The sequence below is a fragment of the Plecotus auritus genome (assembly GCF_963455305.1).
Source record: "Plecotus auritus genome assembly, chromosome: X".
Taxonomy (NCBI): domain Eukaryota; kingdom Metazoa; phylum Chordata; class Mammalia; order Chiroptera; family Vespertilionidae; genus Plecotus; species Plecotus auritus.
The window spans coordinates 54,955,035-54,977,175 of NC_137784.1; the positions used below are offsets into that span (position 1 = coordinate 54,955,035).

Genomic DNA, 22,141 nt, shown 5'->3' on the forward strand with positions numbered 1-22,141 from the left:
CTTGAAATTCTAGAGGCTCTTTAAACTATTCTTATTTTGTTTGGATTCTTTTTTTCCCTGGTTCTGATTGGGTGTTTTCTGCTCCCTTATTTTTCAAATCTCTGATTTGATCCTCTCTTTCATCTACCCCACTGTTGATTCCCTGTAATGCATTCTCATATTAGTGTATTCTTCATTTCTGACTGGTTCTTTTTTATGTTTTCTATCTTTCTCTTAAGGTCCTTCTCACTAAGTTCATTTAATCTTCCCCTAAGTTCATTAAGCATCCTTAAAACCAGCATTTTGAACTCTGCATCTGGTAAATTGCTCATCTCCATTTTGTTCTTTTTCTGGAGTTCTGTTCTGTTCTTTCATTTGGGACATGTTTCTTTGTCTTCTTATTTTGGCTGCCTCCCTGTGTTTGTTTCTATGTATTAGGTAGAACTGCTATGTCTCCCAGGCTTGGTAGAGTAGCTCTATGTAGTAGGTGTCCTGTAGGGCCCAGTGGTGCAGCATCTCCAGTCACCCAAGCAGTAGGCGTGGGACCAGCCTCTTATGCATCTCCATCTCTCCTACCAGTCTGAATGAGGGTGCATAAGGTGTGCCCCCAGTGTGGGCTGTGTGCACACTCCTGTTTTGTTGAGCCTTGATTGCTGTTGGCATCTCAATGGAAGGATTTACTCCCAGGCTAATTGGCTGAAAGGACTAGCCAAGACTACAACAGAGGAGCTGCTATTCAGGGGCAAACCACAGGTAGCTTCAGCAGGACTCGCTTCAGCAGATCTCTTGGTCCCAGTGAGTTTGCCTCTTGAGTATGTCACTCATGGAGATAATTGGCTGGTGTTCCAGCTTGGTCTGAAACTGTCCACTGGGTATGCTGGCTCTGAGGCCTCCTGGGAAGTGCAGGCCAAGATCAGCTGCCACCTGTGTTCTGCCTGGGGCCACCTGACATGAGCTACAGAGAAATCTACAGTTGTCTGGTACTTGTGCTGGACTTGGAAGTGCCTAGGAGAGGCCAAGCTGTAAACCAAGGCTGGCTGCTGCTAGTCTGGTGCTAGTCAGGCCACTAAGCGATAGATAGGGACACACTAACTGCTTGTTTGAGGTTTGTGGTCCTTTGAGAGATTTTCGAAAAGTCCACAGCATGAGCCACAACAGGCCATTTGTATGGAAAAGCCACTAGAAGCAGCTTGGGAGAGCCTGCAACTTGTGTGGGTCAGAGTCTTAGAGAATCAACACGGCTGGGAAAACAGTATTAACCAGGTTGATGGCACCCACCTCCCAACTCTGTGTGGGGAGGGATCAGGAAGGGAACAATGGCCTCTGCCTGCACTTCTGTCTGGGAGAAAGCTGCCCCTCCAGCCCTCACTGGACAGTTCAGTTCCTGGAGCCTTTTGAGCTGCTGTCCCAGTGCTGGAGCTCAGAGAGTGTGATGCTGAGTAAGTTTGTGCATGGGCCCTTTAAGAGGAATTGCCAGGGACTCCAGCAGCCCTCCATCTCACTCAGCCTCAATCCCTGCTGCTTTTCACAGCCAGAAGTTGTCGGTACTTATCTTCCTGGCACTGGAACCTTGGCCTTGAGGCCCTGGTATGGGGCTGGGGCTCCTAGCTCCTCATGGGGTACCTCTGCATCCAAGATTTCTCTCCCAATTTTTATCTGCTACATGTAGGCGTGGGACCAGCCTCTTATGCATCTCCATTTCTCCTACCAGTCTGTGGCTTCCTCAACCAGTGGCTAGACTTCAGGTGGTTCTTTTTTTATTTTTTATTTAAGGGTTGGGGGTTGGGGCGTGTAGGGAGCTCGCTGGAGGGGGAGCCAGGTGGTTCTTAATGACTGCTTTTCTGTAGTTCAGTTGTAATTTTTTTTTGTTGATTTCATAGAGGAAGGGAGAGAGAGATAAAAACCATCAATGATAAGAGAGTATCATTGATTGGCTGCCTCCTGCACGCCCCCCACTGGGGATCGAGCCTACAACCTGGGCATGTGCTCTGACCAGGAATCAAACTGTGACCTCCTGGTTCATGGGTCGATGCTCAACCACTGAGCCACACCAGCCAGGCTTTAGTTGTAATTTATATGTGGTTGTGGAAAGAGGCCAGTACTGCATTTACCTATGCCACCATCTTGACCAAAAGTCCTAATTTGTTTCTCTTATTGTATATAAACATGTCTAACTCTGTGCCTTTTGCTGAAACAACTAGATTGTGAGCTGTTTGAGGACAGATATCGTGGGTCATTGAATATGATCTATGAATTTGTTAAATTAAACACCCTTAGGTTACATATGCAATAATACATTAATCAAATACTGGAGCAACAACATAACAGGGTGAGGCAACAGCAAATTTACAGTTGTGAGTAAAGCACAGTTTATTCTTGTATTATTATTTATTTATTATCATTTTCCATATGGAAACTGTAAACCTACTTTTGCACTCCCCCCCCCCCCCATTAAATATGCAATGTGAAATTGCCAGGTAGCACAAGCAGCATTGATTTGCTTCCCTTTCAGTGTAGGCTAACTTAGTTAAGAGGCCCTGTACCATACCGCAATCTTACATAAGCTGGTTTCTGACAAATCCTAATATATAAAAACCCTGGGTTGTAACAACCAGTAACGACCGAGGCTCAACCAACCAGAAGTAAGTCCTGCACCCAGCGCTGACTGCTTCTGCTGCAGGCGTGGTGCCCCAGCACTGACTGCTGAGGGGGCTGCAAATCAGGGCCAGAGAGAGGCCTGAAGAGAGAAGCAGGGACTGATCCGTTGCCTCTGTGGCAGATTTTGATCAGTACTTGCCTCTCTCTTTCTCTCCCAGTCTGGCCAGCAGCCGTGCCTCCATTTCTCTCCAGGCCTCCACCAGGGCTGCTGATCATCCCTGCCTTTCTGATCAGGCCCCATCGACAGGCCCAGAGATGCTGACTGGCATAGAAACCAACCAGTCAGAACCAAATCTGGGTGAAGTATGAAGAAACAATGACTGCCTAGGAGGCGGAGCTTCTGACGCTCACTGGCATAGAAACTGTCCAATCAGAACCAAATCTGGGTCAACTGTGAGGAGCCAATGGCTGCCTAGGAGGCAGAGCTTTTGACACTGACTGACATAGAAACTGACCAATCAGAACCAAATTGTGTGGCAGAGGAGGGCAGTTGGGAGCGAGATCAAGCCGGCAGGGGAGGACCATTGGGGGCAAGATCAGGCTGGCAGGGGAGGGCATTTGGGGGCAACCAGGACTGCAGGGGAGGGCAGTTGGTTGCGAGATCAGGCTGGCAGGGGAGGGCAGTTGGGGGCAACCAGGCCTGCAGGGGAGGGCAGTTGGTTGTGAGATCAGGCCAGCAGAGGAGGGCAGTTGGGGGCAAGATCAAGCTGGTAGGGGAGGGCAGTTGGAGGTGAGATCAGGCAGGCAGAGGCAGTTAGGGGCGAGATAAGGCCGGCAGGGGAGGGCAGTTAGGGTTGATCAGGCAGGCAGGCAGAGGGGTTAGGGGCAATCAGGCAGGCAGGCAGGCAGAGGCAGTTAGGGGCGATCAGGCAGGCAGGCAAGTGAGCGGTTAGGAGCCAGCAGTCCCAGATTGCGAGAGGGATGTCCGACTGCCAGACATCCCCCAAAGGGTCCCAGATTGGAGAGGGTGCAGGCTGAGCTGAGGGAACCCCCCCACCTCTCCGTGCACGAATTTCTTGCACCAGGCCACTGGTAGCTTATAATAACCAGGGAATACTTAGCTCTTTTTTATAAGCAGTCATAAATTAGTTTGAATCATCATTCTGATATAAGTTCCCATTGTTTTATTTTTAGAACTATTATGGTAGTTGTGTGTTGGTTTTTTGGAGGGTGTGGTTATTTATTGTTTTTCCTAGAAGAAAAATTCTTATATTTATAGCCTTGCTTCTCTTAGTACTTAGGCATATATACTTTTTTAAAAAAGTTGAAGTCATATTATATTAACGGGTCATGGTTGGTTAAGGGTTTATGGTTGGCTTTGTTCCATCTATACCCTCTTACTTATCATTCTAAAGCAGTAATGTGTATGTAAATGCCTGGTGGTAATTCCTAGCTCTTGGGCAGAGATTTTAATTTTATCAGAATAGTGATTCTCCATCCCAGGTCTTGTCCAGTGTTTTTTAGAGTTGTCAAAATGGTATTACAAAATCATCCACACCTATATTTTGCTCTAAAGAGTCACTGGAAAAAGTACCTTATAGTATTCTGGAGAAAGAAGTTAGGGTGGCCAGTTCCAAGAAATTAAATGACTAAACTCCCAAAACACTAGAAAGTGTTTCATAATAAGTGGTACTATACAAAACTGTCAGGAGCAGTTCAGGATGACAGTTCATTTATCTAACAAACAGACCATAGTAATTGAGAACCTGGGCTCCAGAGCCAGACAAACCCTGGTTTAAAGCCAATTCTGCCACTCACTAGTTGTGTACCCTTGCTAAGTATGTATTTTTTTAAAAATATATTTTATTGATATTTTACAGAGAGGAAGGGAGAGGGACAGAGAGTTAGAAACATCGATGAGAGAGAAACATCGATCAGCTGCCTCCTGCACAACCCCCACTGGGGATTTGCCTGCAACCAAGGTACATGCCCTTGACCGGAATCGAACCTGGGACCTTTCAGTCCGCAGGCCGACGCTCTATCCACTGAGCCAAACCGGTTTCGGCGCTAAGTATGTATTAATAGCAAAAGAAAATAATTTTAGTGACTCAATAGCAGTTAAAGGCATTATTCAGCTGATGCAATCAGGGAGTGCCTACCACACTCCAATCCTACTTTGACTCGGGTAGTTACCTGGATTTGGGCTCAGATAGCAGTTTTTGTTAATTGCTGTGAAACTTTTGGGTGAAGGCTATTAGAGTTTTCCTGGCTTTTGCTCAAGAATGTCAGTGCAGTCCCATCCTGATAACTATTCAATTACTTTCAACAATTATTCTTGCAAGCCTTGTAGTTTGTCAGGTAGGCCAGGTTCACAGGTGGCACAGAAGGTGGAAAGGGAAAGGAGGCAAGGGAAAACTAGGAATCCGGTCTCATGTGTTTCAATCCTCTTACATTAGCACTATGAGCAAAGTGCGTTGGGAGCACAAAGGAAGGGGTGATTAACTACCTAAAACAGTGGTCGGCAAACTGCGGCTCACGAGCCACATGCGGCTCTTTGGCCCCTTGAGTGTGGCTCTTCCACAAAATACCACGGCCTGGGCGAGTCTATTTTGAAGAAGTGGCATTAGAAGAAGTTTAAGTTTTAAAAATTTGGCTCTCAAAAGAAATTTCAATCGTACTGTTGATATTTGGCTCTGTTGACTAATGAGTTTGCCAACCACTGACCTAGAAAATTCAGGAAGGCAGCACAGAAGAAACGGAGTCCTTAAAAAAGAATGAGATTGCCACCCACACAAAGGAGAAAGGACCATCTATAGAGAGGAAAAGGTATATGCAAAAACAAAGGTATGCAAATTTAGAACACAGTAAGAACACAATGGTTTGGCTGAAGTATAGAGTATATGCCAGAGAATGGCTATCACAAGGTCATTTTAATCTGTAATTCCACTTAACTATAGCTGGAACATCTAATGTATGAAAACCTCGTATAAGGTGCCTCAGAATTAAAGTAATCTAGGCTGCAGAACCCTACTGGAGCCAAAACTTATAAGATCAGAAAAGAGTGATCCAGGGAACCATTGTTTATGGTCACACTACCTCATTTCTGGGTCTTTGAGTCACATAGGAAAGGTGAAAAGGAAAATCCATGGAACCAAGATAAGAGAATGTATAGCCCAGCCAGTTTTGCCCAGTGGTTAAATGTCGACCCATGAACCAAGAAGTCACTGGTTCCATTCCCAGTAAGGGCATATGCCTGGGTTTCGGGCTCGATCCCCAGTAAGGGGTGTGCAGAAGGCAGCCAATCAATTTTTCTGTCTCTCTATCCCTCTCCCTTCTTCTCTAAAATCAATAAAAACATATTTTTTTAAAAAGAAGGAGAAGAGAAGGCATAGCCTCAGTGAGGATCTGGCAATATGACTGGTGCCTGGCATGTCTATAGAGGAAGTTGCTAATGGGGGCCGGCTTAGGGGAACTCTGTAGAGTCACTGTGTCTGCCACTGAAATTCATTTGGTACACGCAGGAGGAGGGTGCTAAAGATTGCTACAAAGTTGATAAAGTCCCTGGCTTCCATCCACTGTCACAGGCAGAATAAACCCTTTTTACCCATGGCTCCTGCTGGACTCTTAAATCAGAGTTCTCCATATCTATTCTTTGGAGACTCTCCCAGCTATATTTTTTTTTGAAATATGCAACAATGTGTCCTTTGGCTTTTATTAAAACACACTACCGTGAAAGCAAAATGTTTCAAATGTAAATGCTTGTGCCCTTCATTCTGATTTAAAACTATTTTTATTTTAAGTAATGTGTGAACACCCCCTTTTCAGTTATGAAGGCAGCCATTGTTCTCAGATTTTTCCTGGGGCTTTAAACACTAAATTGCACCCATTTATTTCTTTATAATTCAAGTTAACCTCCTTGTTATAGTTACCTATAAAGAAATTCATGCATTCCTTTCAACAAAATCAATTTATTTTTATTTTTATCCCCTACTTCAAGACTACTTCCATAACATGCATTTTGCATGCCCAGTAATGGTATTGCCTACAAACTACAAGCACAGATTTCATTTTGGAGGGTATTGCTGGTTAATGTATCTCACTGAACCTGAGCCTTATTCACCTGATCATCACCTTCAGCAAATCATATCTTTTTACCTTACAAAAGTTTCTTAGTTGTAGCCTTAGAATGAAGGAGAAAGAGGCTGTTAGAGTGAAATAAATTTTATTGTTAAACTAGAGGCCCATTGCACAAAATTCGTGCACTGGGGGGGGTTGTCCCTCAGCTGAGCCTACAACCCTCCCCTGCAGGCCTGGTCCCCCAACTGCTCTCCCCTGCAGGCCTGGTTGCCCCAACTGCCCTTCCCTGCAGGCCTGGCTCCCCCAAACTGCCCTCCCCTGCCGGCCATCTTGTGACAATGTAGGGGCGGCCATCTTGTGACAGCATGGGGGCGGCCATCTTGTGACAACATGGGGCGGCCATCTTGTGACAATGTGGGGGCAGACATCTTGTGGTGGCCATCTTGTGACAATGTGGGGGCAACCATCTTGTGGTGGCCATCTTGTGACAATGTAGGGGCAGACATCTTGTGGTGGCCATCTTGTGACAATGTGGGGGCAACCATCTTGTGGTGGCCATCTTGTGATAACATGGGGGCAGCCATCTTGTGGTGGCCATCTTGTGACAATGTGGGGGCAACCATCTTGTGGTGGCCATCTTGTGATAACATGGGGGCAGCCATCTTGTGGTGGCCACCTTGTGACGACATGGGGCGGTCATCTTGTGGTGGCCATCTTGTGACGACATGGGGGCGGCCACCTTCTGATGTGAATGTGTGATGGTCAGTTTGCATATTACCTCTTTATTATATAGGATATCTACATTTAGGATTATGAAGGCAGAAACCTGCCATGTTCATGTAGAACATGTCACCAAAGCTTAAACCTTGACATTGTAAAATTTCATTGGGCCACAAAGTAAACCAACAGTAACAAATCTACTTTGATTCCTGATCCTCTGGAAGGTACTAGAAAAAGTCTCCAAAAGCCATTGTTCTAGGCCCTACTAATCTACACTAGGCCTATAACTAGTCCTTTTACTGAAACTTATAATATGGGAAAGAGGAAGAGGTAACTATTAACCTATAATATATTGAAGCGTGCTAGTTCTGTTTTTTATAAGGATTTAATATGTCTTGCTCTTAAAGAATTGCCAGTATTGTAAATCATGATGAGACAGGATATAGGAACATTGGAGCTTCCTTTGAATTCTCTTTGAGTCTCCCTAGTTGAGAATTTCTGGGCCAAATAAGGGAAATGCTTTATAAACAACACTTACTAAGGGCCATTTCACTCCTTACCTTAAAGCTACTGAGATTTAAGTTTCAGCAACTATGTAATGTTTCACTGGGCTGGTGCTGAGACTCCATGTGCTAACCCTAAATTCTTTCCTTGCTGTTGAGCCAGTAGCAATTTCACCTATGACCTCCTTTTTGGAAATAATCCTTTCTTCCTAGGGCTTTGCAGAATCACTTACAGAGTAGTGGTAATTCATATGTTGCCATGCCAAATCCTGAATTTCACCAGGAGAACTAAGCTTGCTCATGTGATAACCTATAAACAAATTAATCCTAATAAATGGTTTTAGATTTCCCTTCTAGGTGGTGTTCCAATGCCCATAAAAGGAATTGGCCCTTCTCTGGGAGGGAATCAGGGCCTACCCTTTCCTTCCATTACCTGGAGTAGCTGCAGTTGTGATGTGTAAGAGGGACAGAGGCTACAATTGTTTGTCTTGACTTCATGGGCACATTTTTATGGGGTATTTATCTGGCATTTATTTCCTTGTAGGGTAAGCTCTTGTTACCTTGACTGACTGTAAAATAAAAATCAAAAATAATTCTTGCCGAAACTGGTTTGGCTCAGTGGAAAGAGCGTCGGCCTGCGGACTGAAAGGTCCCGGGTTCGATTCCGGTCAAGGGCATGTACCTTGGTTGCGGGCACATCCCCAGTGGGAGGTGTGCAGGAGGCAGCTGATCGATGTTTCTCTCTCATCGATGTTTCTAGCTCTCTATCCCTCTCCCTTCCTCTCTGTAAAAAATCAATAAAATATATTTTTTAAAAAATAATAATTCTTTATTCTAATCAGTCTTCTGCTGCATTGTCTTTATTTGATACTAGTTGCCTGGTGCACAAAATTCCTGCACATTAAAAGGGGATTAATTAGAGGAAATATTTTAATATTGCTATTTGCCCTTTCTCTATAATAGAAGTGTCAGAGATGAAAGAAAATTAGTAAAATGTATATGAAAATCTTCCTCCTGTCAGCGTCTGGGGTACACAACGGGACCCAGAGTCAAGTCCTCGCCCACCCACGTACACTTCAAAATCGCGCGAGACCCAGACCCAGACCCAGACCCAGACCCAGACCTGGCTGCCCCCCCCCCCCATTGGGCTAGATCCAGACCTGGCCGGTCCCAACCTTGTCAAGCCCTGCCAGGTGAGGGGTTCAGCCTCAGGTCCCCTGGCCCAGCGCTGGGGTAGGGGGCGCGGCCTGAAGTCCCCCAGCCTGGGCCGGGGTGGGGGGCATATCTTGAGATCCCCTGTCAAGTCCCGCCGGGCAGAAGGCATGGCCTGAGGACCCCATCAAGCCCTTCCGGGTGGGGGGCACAGCCTCAGGTCCCCCAGCCCAGCACTTGGGCACAGGAGTGCACCTTGAGGTCCCTTGTCAAGCCCTGCCGGGTGGGGGGTGCGGCCTCAGGTTCCCCGGCCTGGCACCGGGGCGGGGGGCGCAGTCTGAGGTCCCCCATCAAACCCTGCCAGTTGGGGGCGTGGCCTGAGGTCCCCCGGCCTGGTGCCAGGGTCAGGGGTGTGGCCTGAGATCCCCTGTCAAGCCCCACGGGGACGGGGGAGAGGGGCGCAGCATCAGGTCCCTGCTGATTGCTCCTTAAGGCTAGTTATAGGAACTCGGCCTCTGCTGTGGGTGCAGCCATCTTGTGTTACAGAAACCCTGCCTCTGCTGTGGGTGCAGCCATCTTGTTTTACGAAACCCCCCTCACCTCCACTGTGGGCGCTGCCATCTTTGTGGCAGAGTGACGGTCAATTTGCATATTCCTTCTTTATTATATAGGATGTCTTTTCTTAGGATTGTGTGTCCATGAGGACTGGCTACACCTGTGTATTATACAGTAGATTTAGTGGTAAAAACATAAAAAGATGCTCAGCCAGAGTGGCTCAGTTGGTTGAGTGTTGAGTGTTGTCCTGTGCACAGAAAGGTTGCTGGTTTGATTCCCGGTCAGGGCACATGCCTGGGTTGCAGATTCATTCCCCAGTTTGGGAGTGTACAGAAGGCAATTGGTTGATGTTTCTCACATCAGTCTCCCTCCCTGTCTCCCCATCTCTCCCTCTCCTCCTCTTCCCCTCTCTCCCTCTCCGCCTCTCTCCCTCTTCCCCTCTCCTCCTCTCTACTTCTCCCACTCTTTCCCTTTCCCCCTCTCCCTCTCTGCATGTCCTCTGACAAGGATATTTCCTTTAATTTTTTAAAAGCATAAGAAGAAAGGGTGTAGTCTATAAAGCCTAAACTTTCGCCTATTGGAATGGTTAAGTCTTTCACTCTGGCCCTGTGACCTCTATCAAAGCAGGAGAGGTGGAGCAAAGTAGGTTTACAGTCTTTTGTATAGAAAATAATGCAATAATCCTATATAATATAAGCCTAATATGCAAATCGACTGAACAGGGGAACCACCAGTGGAACGACCAGTTGCTATGACATGCACTGACCACCACTGGCAGACGTTCAATGCAGGAGCTTCCCCCAGCCCTCAGGCCCCAGACCAGCCAAGGCGGGTGCCAGCAGGGGTCCCCTGATCACCCCAATGGTTGCCCCACAGAGGGGGGCGACTTGTAGTGGCAATGGCAGGGAGCAGGTGAGCAGGCGGTGCCAGGCCGGCCAAGGCGGGTGCCAGGGAGAGCCCCCCGATCACCCCGCCAGTAGCCCCACAGATCCGCCCTGATTGCCAGCCAGGTCTAGGGACCCTATCCATGCACAAATTTCATGCATCGGGCCTCTAGTTCTATATAATAAAGATGTAATATGCAAATTGACCGTCACGCCCTTGCACAAGATGGCCGCCCCCATGTGGTCACAAGATGCCCGCCCCCATGTGGTCACAAGATGTCCCACAGGGATCGGGCCTAAACCGACAGTCAGACATCCCCCGAGGAGTCCCAGATTGGAGAGGGTGAAGGCTGGGCTGAGGGACAACTCCCCCGCCCAGTGCACAAATTTCGTGCACCAGGCCACTAGTTAATAAATAAAAATACAAGAGTAAACTTTGTTTCATGAACTCACAACTGTAAGCCTACTTTTGCCCCACCCTGTATGTAAGTTGCCACATGACCCTATTTTTTACAAAGAGTGCACAATTGATCTAGATCAGTGGTTCTCAACCTTTCTAATGCCGCGACCCTTTAATACAGTTCCTCATGTTGTGGTGACCCCCAACCACAAAATTATTTTTGTTGCTACTTCATAACTGTAATTTTGCTACTGTTATGAATCGTAATGTAAATATCTGTGTTTTCCGATGGTCTTAGGCGACCCTGCTAGCAGTTCTCAATCTGTGGGTTGCGACCCACAGGTTGAGAACCACTGCTGTAGAGCCTAAGACCATCGGAAAACACAGATATTTACATTACGATTCATAACAGTAGCAAAATTACAGTTATGAAGTGGCAACAAAAATAATTTTGTGGTTGGGGGTCACCACAACATGAGGAACTGTATTAAAGGGTCGTGGCATTAGAAAGGTTGAGAACCACTGATCTAGATAAAGAAGACAATCTCTTGAGAGGTGGGAAATGGAAACATGTGGCTATTGGAGTATATGTGACTACAGAAGTGTTCAGAACCTTAGATGGTCTCTGTATACAGTTGAAAAAATTAAATAACCAGTATAAAATCCACTAGTAAGCTTCACTTCAGAATTTTTTCCTAAAATGAGACATCATTTGTCATTGCAGGATGAAACTGTTGCTTGCATGGCTGCAGCCATTGATGCTGGAGTGGATCCAGAAGCTGTAAGTAATTGGCCCTTTGTGTAGAATCAGGAGCTTTAACTGTGCCATTGCCTATAATTTATCACTCAACTGAGGAAGAGAATTCCTGATTGCTGCCATCCTCCATAGAATGCCTTGGAAATCCAGAAATCTTGAATATAAATCTCAGCTTTGTAAAATTCCTAACTCAGGTACGCTCTACTTCTAACATTAAGTGGTAATGGATGGCAAGGCTTCTCAGGTATGTCCCTTTCTATATTTTCAGACTGGCTTACTGATTTCTTGTTAGGTGCTAGTATTCTGCATCAACTATCTAATAAGTTAAAATGAAGAAGGGAACAAATTAGGAAATCATGGCAAGATCACAAAAGCATTAGAGAGGAAATGGAAGAGAATTTTTTTCTCAGCATACTTTTCTATGTATGGGATGGTTAAAAGCTAAAGGAACCAAAACATTTTGAGTATTCTAGTTGCAAGAACAGATAAAATATATTAGATGTTGGCTAAAGTTTATAGAGCAAAGTCAAAATGAAAGCCTGGACAGTAGTTTACTTGAGACAGCTTTTTCTCCCTAAAGCCAATACATAATGGTAATTTTCATATTCTGAAAGAAGACAGATGGGAGATAAACCAGGTGCCAGAGGTCAGCTTTTTGAGAATAAATGAAACCTCTTCTCCATTTCCACCATTCCTAAAGTGCCATTTCCAGAGCTTTCTCTCCTCTAAGGATCCCTTAGAATGAGGTAAAAGTGAGAAATGTTGGCCTGATTAATAAAAAAAATATTAAGAGCCATGGCCGGGTGTTGGTTGAAGTGTTGTGCTGTGAACCAAAAGGTTGCAGGTTCAATCCCTGATCGGGGCACATGCAGAAGGCAAATGATCGATGTTTCTCTCTCACATAAATGTGGTTTTTTTTTCTCTCTCTCCCTTCATCTCTCTCTAAAAAATCAATAAAAACATATCCTTGGGTGCGGATTAAAAAAAGAAAAAGAAAAGAATAAGAAACTTAGTTTGCTCTAAAAGAGTCAGTTAAAGGATATAAGAAATAAAATGCTTGTGAGAGCAGGGAAATAGGCTAGCTCAATTTATTTCAGATATTTGAAGTGAATGTATGAGAAACCAGAGTTTTAAAAGATCAAAGGTACTGGTAATGGGAAATCGCTGTGAGACTTGATTAAGTAGTGTCTAAGGAACTCCAATTGCTTGTTTCTCTTACAAATCATTATCCTGATCTTTTCCAGCAAGTGGAAACCTGTCTACAGACAAGCAGATCTTCTGATGGATTCACCACTCAACATGTTCTCCGTCAAGCTCAGATGTCTAAGGAGCTGGTTGAGTTGAATAAAGCCCTTGCACTGAAAGAGGCCCTAGCCAGGAAGATGACTCAGGATGGCAGCCAATTACAACCAATTCAGTTTCAGTACCAGGTAAAATCTTTACTAGAGCAGCATTTGTTAATGTCTACCATCTCTCTTGAATTGTAAGCAAAGAAAACAGGCACACTGTTTTTGATGATGACAAGACAACAATGTGTGTAGTACAACTACTATTGGTTTAAAAAAGAATACATTCTGGGTAGGGAACCTATAATTTTGTTTTACTTAATCTAATACCTTCTACAATAGGTTTTAATAAATCTATGTATATAAAAGCCTAAGCGACCGGCCCACCAGCCAACTGTCCGGTAGCTGTGACGTGCACTGACCACCAGGGGCAGACACTCAATGCAGGAGTGGAAACCTCAGGCATGGAAAGATGGAATGGACTGATGAATCTCAGAGGGAAGTGGGGAAGGGGGAGGATGGAAAGAGATTAACCAAAGATTTTATATGCATACTAGAGGCCCTGCATGGATTCGTGCACCGGTGGGGTCCCTCAGCCTGGCCTGTGGGGATCGGGCTGAAACCGGCTCTCCGATATCCCCTGAGGGGTCCCAGATTTTGAGAGGCTCAGGCCAAGCCGAGGGACCCCACTGGTGCATGAATCCATGCACCGGGCCTCTAGTAGTTTGATAATGTTATAATAGAAATAGTCCCTGCTTGGAGAAATTGTGTTCTAATAACTATGCTGCAGTTCTGAGAATGGTACATGGTCTCAGAGTGTCAATTATAAAGAGATTTGTAGTGGATATCACATGACTTGGCAAATGGCTGAACTTGTTTATCCTTGTGGTAGTTTTCATTGGCTCTTGTTAATTAAGAGGATTTATCTTTACTTAAAGACAAGTATTGGCTTTCAGGTTATCCACAAGGTTACCCTTGCTCCAGATCTCATTTTTCCTTGTAGCCCAGTGTTTCCCATCCACAAAGGGATGTTAACAGGGCTGGTAGGTGGAAAGGGTGCATTGTTTTCCCATCCAGCTATAACCCCAAAGTCCTATATGCTAGTATCAAGAAATCCCTTAAACACTAATGCATTTCTACCACCATTTCCCGTAATTTTTCAGAGTAAAAACAACAAAAAAATGGGGTTTTACTATGTGATTTTTGCCACTTTATACCCCTAGAGTAGAGGTTGCTTCCAAAGTAATAATTGAGTTGCCAATATGCCAATAGAGGTTTAATTTTTTTTATTACCACAGTCTTACTTAACTTTTTTAAAACTTAATTTTTATTTATGTCAAACAAATGCATGTCTATAATTTGTAGAAGTCAAATAGTACAGTACTAACATTATCAATTGATTTTCCACTTTGGAAGATTAGAACATAGCTCTCTTATACAGCCACCCATGCACACTGCCTCACCTCTATCTTTAAAGATGATTATATATAAAAAGAAATAAAAAGTATTATATCACAGTGTTCGATTAAATGAATAGTTAATGTTTACATTTTTATGATTATGTCTGTATGTAAATGTTTTACAGCTGAGTTACATAGTATAATATGATTCCTTTCCATTCTTGTATAGCTTTTTGTTTATCCTGGATTTAATAATATCGTTTTTAAATTTATTTTTTTATTTAAGTATAGTTGGTATACAATATTATGTTCATTCCAGGTGTACACTATAGTGATTTGACATTTTTACACCTTACAGTGTGACCACCCCGCTAGTTCTAGTAATCATCTTTCACTGTGTAAACTTGTCACAATATTATTGACTATATTCCCCTTCCCCTATTTAGGCTAGGACCTCCTTCAGTGCAAGGGCATCTCACCACCACCCCTTCTAATAACCATCCCTTTGGTTTGTTTCCATGGGTCTGTTATTTATTTGTTTTGTTTTTAGATTCCACATATTAATGAAACCATTGCTGTGTAATATTCCATTTTGTGTGTGTGTGTGTGTGTGTGTGTGTGTATGCCACATCTTTTCCCATTCATCTATTGATGGACACCTAGGTTGCTTCTAGATCTTGGCTGTTGTAAATAATGCTGCAGTGAACATAGCAGTGAATGAATATTTTCAAATTAGGATTTGAATTTCTTCAGATAAATATGCAGAAGTGGAATTGCTGGGTTGTATTGTATATCTGTTTTTAATTTTTTTAAGGAATTGCCACACTGTTTTCCATAGGGCTGCACCAACAGTACAAAAGGATTCCCTTTTCTATCTATACATTCTCATCAACACATGTGATTTATTGACTTTTTTAATAATAGCCATTCATTATTGTTTTTATTTACATATCCCTAACGATAATTTATATTGAACATCTTTTCATGACTGTTAGTCATCTGTATGTCTTCTTTGGAGAAATGTCTTTTCATGTCCTCTGCCCATTTTTCAATTGGATTATTTACTTTTTTTGTTATTGAGTTGTATAAGTTTTTTATATATTTTGAATATTGACCCCTTATTGGAGGTGTTGTTTGCAAATATCTTCTCCCATTTAGTTGGTTACCTGTTTGTTTTATTGAAGGCTTTCTTTGCTGTGCAGAAGCTTTTTAATTTGATGTAGTCCCAGTTGTTTATTTTTGCTTTGGTTTCCCTTGCTTGAGGGGACATACCCTAAAAGATATTACCTCAGACTGATGTGAAATACTTTACTTTCTATGTTTTCTTATAGTTTTTATGGTTTTAGTCCTTACATTTAAGTCTTTAACCCATTTTGAGGGGGTTTTGTATATGGCGTAAGAGAGTGGTCCAGTTTTGGGGGTTTATTTGCAGGTATCTGTCTAGTTTTCCCAGCACCACTTGTTTAAGAGACTGTTATGACTCCAGTGTATATTTTTACCTTCTTTATCATAGATTAGTTGACCATATAAGTGAGGGTTTGTTGCTGGGCTCTCTATTCCTTTCTGTTGATTTATGTGTCTATTTTTATGCCAGTACCATACTGTTTTGAATATTTTTGTATTAATTAATTATTTTTCTTTATTGTTGAAAGTATTACACACATTTCCATTTTTCCCCCATTGACCCACTGCAGCCCACCTCTGCCTCCCCTCCCCCACCTTAGGCCTTCAGCACCCTATTGTCTGTGTCCATGGGTTATACATGTATGCATACATGATCTTTGGTTGATTACCTCCCACCTACCCTCCCTTGCCTTCTCTCTGAGATTCTACACTCTTTTCTATGCTTCCATGTCTCTGGATCCACTCCATTCATCAGTTTATTTTGTTCATTAGATTCCACATATGAGTGCAATCATGTGATACTTGTCTTTCTCTGACTGACTTACCAGGTATACCAGTTAATAATGTGTGTTTTTTCAATAGATGGAGTTACACATATGTTGATATATATGCGATTTGATATGTATGCTGTTTTGTTGTATTGACAGCAAGCTTCAAAACTTCATATGTTAAATTTGCTGAAGGTGTTAACATCATTACCAGAGGCTAAGACCAACAAGTAGTTAGTATAATTATGCAAGAAGTCCACTGGAAGGCTAATGGACTTTGATATTCAGCAAGGGCTGAAAATCAGCATAATATTGCCCTGCTTTTGGCTGAATGGCTGAAGGCAATCCCCTAACCCAGTGGTCGGCAAACCGCAGTTTGCCACTCTGTTGACTAATGAGTTTGCCGACCACTGCCCTAACCTGATAATCCTTTTACTGTTTACCACACTTTACCTTTGATATGCCCGTTTGCTTTGCTAAAGGGCAAATGTGTATTCTAGCAAATAAAAGCAAAGGAGACCAAGAAATCAGGGAGCCGCTCTAGAGAGTAAGGTCTTCGCCTGGCTCCTCATGCATTCTAAATTTATATTTCTTGTCTAGTATATTCATTTGTGCGCAGCCTCTTCTCCAGACCTTGAACCCTAGCCACAAATGGATGCGGCGTTCATATCTGGCACCTCGGAAAGGGACAAGGAGAAGAAGATTCACCGGAGTGAAAAGCAAAGTTCACCAGAAAGGTGGGAAGTGCACTGGAAAGGTGGGAAGACTCACTGCTCACAAAGCCCATGCCAAGCTTCGGAAGTCGTGAGCCGTAAGTAGGCGGGAACGTCTTTTATTTCAAGCCAGGCTATAATGGTGAAGAATTCGAATAAAAGGCAAAAATATTGTAAATTTTTAGCTTGTATGCTCAAGGATAAAGAAATTAAAATGTCAAAAGGTACTCTCTTAAATCAGGCTCAAGGAAAACGAATGCCCTTGTCATCTTTAACTAGGTGGGCTCTTATTCAAACTGCATTATGCCTAATTCATATTGGGGATCAACAGTCTGTAATACTAAGGCCCTGGATCCTCCACCTCTAATGTGGAAAGGCTCAACAGCTAGAGAAAATGGAGCTATCTGTCTTTTTACAAAAGGATTCTTTAATGCTTTGTCTGAAAATTACCATATGATGCCTTGGGACAGGCAGATTTTAGCTAAAATAACTTTAGAGGCCAGTCAATGCTATGGAGAGCAGAATAGGAAAAGATCCATGAACAGAACTCTTGATTTATTAAGTCTTGTCTATATGTTATGGGCGCTTGTCTGTTGATTGTTGTTTTATCTGTCTTTATTGTTTATTGTTAGTCTATTAAGCATGCCTTTGATTTGATTTAATTTAATAAGAAAAGAAACCTAGGTGGCCAGGCCATTTACTGAATTTTCCCAGAGCAAACAGGATGTGGGGGTGGGGAGACACATGGCGGATAGTACATATCCTAGGAAACAATGGGAGGTATAGATAACTAAAAAAGGCCCCAGCCCATTAATTACTAGGTCTTGGTGATCCTGTAAAATGGACGCCCACTCCTGAGAGTGCTGTTAAAAGTCTCATTTTTGCCATGTTTTTATTTCCCAGTCTGTCATTTGAAATTTGGATAAATAAGACATTTTCAAAATTTGGGGATGCATCTGGGATTTCTGTACCCGTGAAGAGAAAAAGGCTAGCTTAAGAGAAGGCACGCCCCGCCCGATTTTGGGTAGCCTCTTAAGCCCCATCTCTTTACGGATGCTATAGAATAAACTCAAGACTGTTTTTCTTTAAAAGATGGCAAAAATGACACAAGGAAAATATACAGGCTGTGTTTAGGCAACAAGATTAGCGTTTCCATAATAATAGGTAGTTCTTGAATAATAATAAACTGCATTCCAAGGTTAACATTAAAGCCACTGAAAGTAAGTTATCTCTGTTACAGAATTTGCCAAAGTAAATGCCTTGGATAATAATAATTGGCTTTATAATCTCAAAATTGTTGAAACATGGATGGATAGATGTAACTAAAATGAAGAATTTGTGGTGGCTTTTCAGTACTAATTATAGGTATATTAATGGTGGGGGTCCAGTCACTCAGGGGGAGACTGACTGCACTCTCTGATGGAGGAGGGGGCCGGTTGCATTTCTCGCAGCAGTAACCTTAGATGTTATCGCTAAGGAAGAATGTGGCTGTTTTAAAATTCAAACAGCTACAGGCTTACTTCCCAAGACTTTGGCAACTTAAAGCTTTGGAGTTTGCTAAATTAATTAATAAATTATTAAATATCTAGATATTTTAAAATAGCAAAATAGTGAAATATTAATCTGAGTTTGCCTCATATGAAAAATCTAGAGGATAGATTTGAATCTATTAATTAAATATGTCTTATATTTTATTTGAAATATACCCTTAAAAATGTGATAGGTATTACTAATGTGAGAAATGCCAAGTATTTAACTTGCCACCTACAAATATTTTTTGAAGCTTCTAAGAGTTTTAAGTTCAAATTAAATTGGGAAAGATTATATAGTTATAATAATAAAATACATAAAGTATAGAAATTCATTTTTGAGAAAATAATTCTTGTATTTTCTCTGGAGAAATTAATAGTTCAAAATATATTGTTGTCCTTATGTGTACTACATGTGGTAAAATTTCAACCTAGAATATAATACTTTATATGGTCTAATTACAAAAGAAGAATTAATTCTATGGTCTGAACCAAATTTTTAATATAAAAAAACAGTTTAAATTTAATTAATATCTTTTTGAATAATTACAAAAAGTATATAATATAATCTTTGGGTTATGTATATTTGATGATCGTTCCAAGTTAAATTTCAAGACTTTAACGGAGAGATAGCCATGGGACATTTCAAGGGCCCTGGAATGATTCAAGGATTTATTCTCTCTTCTTAAAAGAAATATTTTTAAACCAAATTAGGCCAATCTAATATACTTGAAATCACGTGGGAAGCTTTATCAAATAAAAATTAATAACTGTGTTCTATTTATATACATATATTTTAAATATGATAAAAGTTTCAACCTCTAAGGGAGGGCAGGACAAAGTTGCTGAATACCTCTTAAGCAAAACCAGATTATTTAGCAATGGAATTTTAAGACAAGAAGCCTCAAACAGCCTGCTCTTCAAATATGCTAGGGCAGTGGTCGACAAACTCATTAGTCAACAGAGCCAAATATCAACAGTACAACGATTGAAATTTCTTTTGAGAGCCAAATTTTTTAAGCTTAAACTTCTTCTAACGCCACTTCTTCAAAATAGACTCGCCCAGGCCGTGGTATTTTGTGGAAGAGCCACACTCAAGGGGCCAAAGAGCCGCATGTGGCTCGTGAGCTGCAGTTTGCCGACCACAGTGCTAGGGGGATGGGGCAGCATCTGTACTTGATAGGTCAAATGTATAAGTTTGCTTACCCTGCTTTTTCAAAAAGGTGCATACTTTAATTACTTAATAAGTTAGCTTTCTACAATATAATCAAGGTCTCATATAATCTCATTTATATGAGAAGCCAATATTTTATAAGCAACCTGGTTCTAGTAAAGGCCAAAGTAAAAATTTTCACACATATGAAAATGAGCACTAGCCAAAAAGAATGCTGTTTAAAAGTAAATTTTAAGCTTAATAAAAAGAAGAAATTTTAAAATCTCTTCCACTACTATTTATAAAGTAAACTAAAAGTTACTATTCAAGCATTGAATCTCACCATTTATAAGACACCATAAGTAAAAAGAGTTACTTTTACTTGATATGTATGCATTGCAGTATTGGCCAGCATCTGAAAAGCAACCAAGTTTGTTGCTCTGTTTAAAAGAAAGAAAAAGTTTTTTAAAGAAACTCACTAAATGTGGTATAGAAATTACTCTGGGAGAAAAAAACAGAAGGAGATTCCCTTCAAATATCTAGAAAATTATAATTAAAAATCAATGTATTCGGCCTCAAAAAGAAAAGTAAATAATTTGCATTTTGCCTCCCTAAAAAAGCTTATGTCAATATAATCAAAGACTGATAGCAGAAATACAATTAGTGTGATTTACTGTCCACACCTAAGGACAAATGAAGTTAGAAAATAAGCCTTATTTCAGACTGATTTAAGTTGGCAAATTGAAATAAGTTAATATTCAGGGGAACTTAGTTGTACTAGGCAGGAACCTATTCCTGAAGCATTAACTATTTTCTACTGATGGCTCATCTTATAGTAAAGCTGCTTATCATGCAATGAATTAAGACCAAGTCATCTAGACCAGTCATACTTCTGTGCTAAGAATTGAATTAAAAGCTATCAGGGCTGCATTGAAGGATTTTCGAAAGCCAAAATATTGTACAGCAAGCAAAAAATATCCCCTTTGCATGTTAAAACAAAAAAGGGGGAATAGTGGAGAAATACCCTATAAGTAAACTACATCAATCCTTAATTACTTTAAATTTTTTCACTTTAAATTTTTTCACTTGTAATGCTGATTGCGAAACACCCATGGAATTACATAAGCCAAAGGAAAATGGTCTGGTTAAATGGAAAGATCCCAAGTCTGGTTTATGGAAGGGTCCCTTTATTAACCTTTGGTCGAGGATACGCTTGTGTATTTCCAGAAAACTCCCTCAAGCCCGTGAGGAAACTTCAACAATGGATCAGAGAGAGGAGATGACCAGACTACTCCAACCACAGATAGCAGTAGCCCCAAGCAACATGCTGACGAGACAGAGGAGAAACAGTCCAGAGATGGGGGGTGGTAGCTAGCCTGAAAGATGGGGAAATGTGTAGCTAGCAAATGGATTCGGCGTTCCCACATCATAGATATTTTTATGCTTAAAAATGTCAAATTTTGTGCCAAAAAAAGAGCATTTGTGCGAAGTTTTAATTCATTACTTTATTTTGAAGAAAAGTGCTGCTGAAAGTTATCGTATACTTCAGGAAGCTTATGGTGAACATGCTCCATCTCAAGATACTTGTGAATGCTAGTTTAAACGCTCTGATGACTTACCATGCTAGCAGTCATCAGCTGTGCATTGGCCGCAGGTTGCCCTGGACCAAGCCAAAGAAGGTCAGATCTGCAATGCCATTGCCCACCATTTGTCCACCATTGAGAACTCGAGTATCATTGCTGTCATGTCACAGGGGGCAGTGATTGGGAAGGGGTCTCAAAGAACTGATGGCCCAGAAAGCAGCCTACTACAAACTAATTCCTTAAATGCCTGGCAGCAGTTTAAAAGGACATGAAAGAACTCAATCCTTTTCATTGGATCTAAAAGTCTTAAAGGGACTCAAGCCCAGTGAATGGCGTACACCTTTCTAAGATTATTAAGAAAACAAAAAGGGGAAAATGCCAGAGGCTAAGACCAACAAGTAGTTAGCATAATTATGCAAGAAGTCCACTGGAAGGCTAATGGACTTTGATATTCAGCAAGGGCTGAAAATCAGCATAATATTGCCCTGCTTTTGGCTGAATGGCTGAAGGCAATCCCCTAACCTGATAATCCTTTTACTGTTTACCAAATATTACCTTTGATATCCCTGTTTGCTTTGCTAAAGGGAAAATGTGTATTCTAGTAAATAGAAGCAAAGGAGACCAAGAAATCAGGGAGACTCTCCACTAGAGAGTAAGGTCTCCGCCTGGCTCCCCATTCATTCTAAATTTGTATTTCTTGTCTAGTATATTCATTTGTGCGCAGCCCCTTCTCCAGACCTTGAACCCTAGCTGCAAATGGATTCGGCGTTCCCACATCATAGATATTTTTATGCTTAAAAATGTCAAATTTTGTGCCCAAAAAAGAGCATTTGCGGGAAGTTTTAATTCATTATTTTGAAGAAAAGTGCTGCTGAAAGTTATCGTATACTTCAGAAAGCTTATGGTGAACATGCTCTATCTCAAGATATTTGTGAATGCTGGTTTAAACGTTCTGAAAGT

The 22,141-nt window shown here is 41.9% G+C and overlaps 1 protein-coding gene across 1 annotated transcript in view; it reads left to right on the forward strand.

Annotated features, from left to right (window-relative positions):
* KIF4A (kinesin family member 4A) overlaps positions 1–22,141 on the forward strand; it is a 228,958-nt gene that overhangs the window by 138,642 nt on the left and 68,175 nt on the right. The window contains exons 14-15 of the mRNA XM_080652803.1: positions 11,593–11,649; positions 12,870–13,055. Of these exons, the coding sequence (XP_080508929.1) occupies positions 11,593–11,649; positions 12,870–13,055 (243 nt within the window). The remainder of the gene's footprint in view (positions 1–11,592; positions 11,650–12,869; positions 13,056–22,141) is intronic.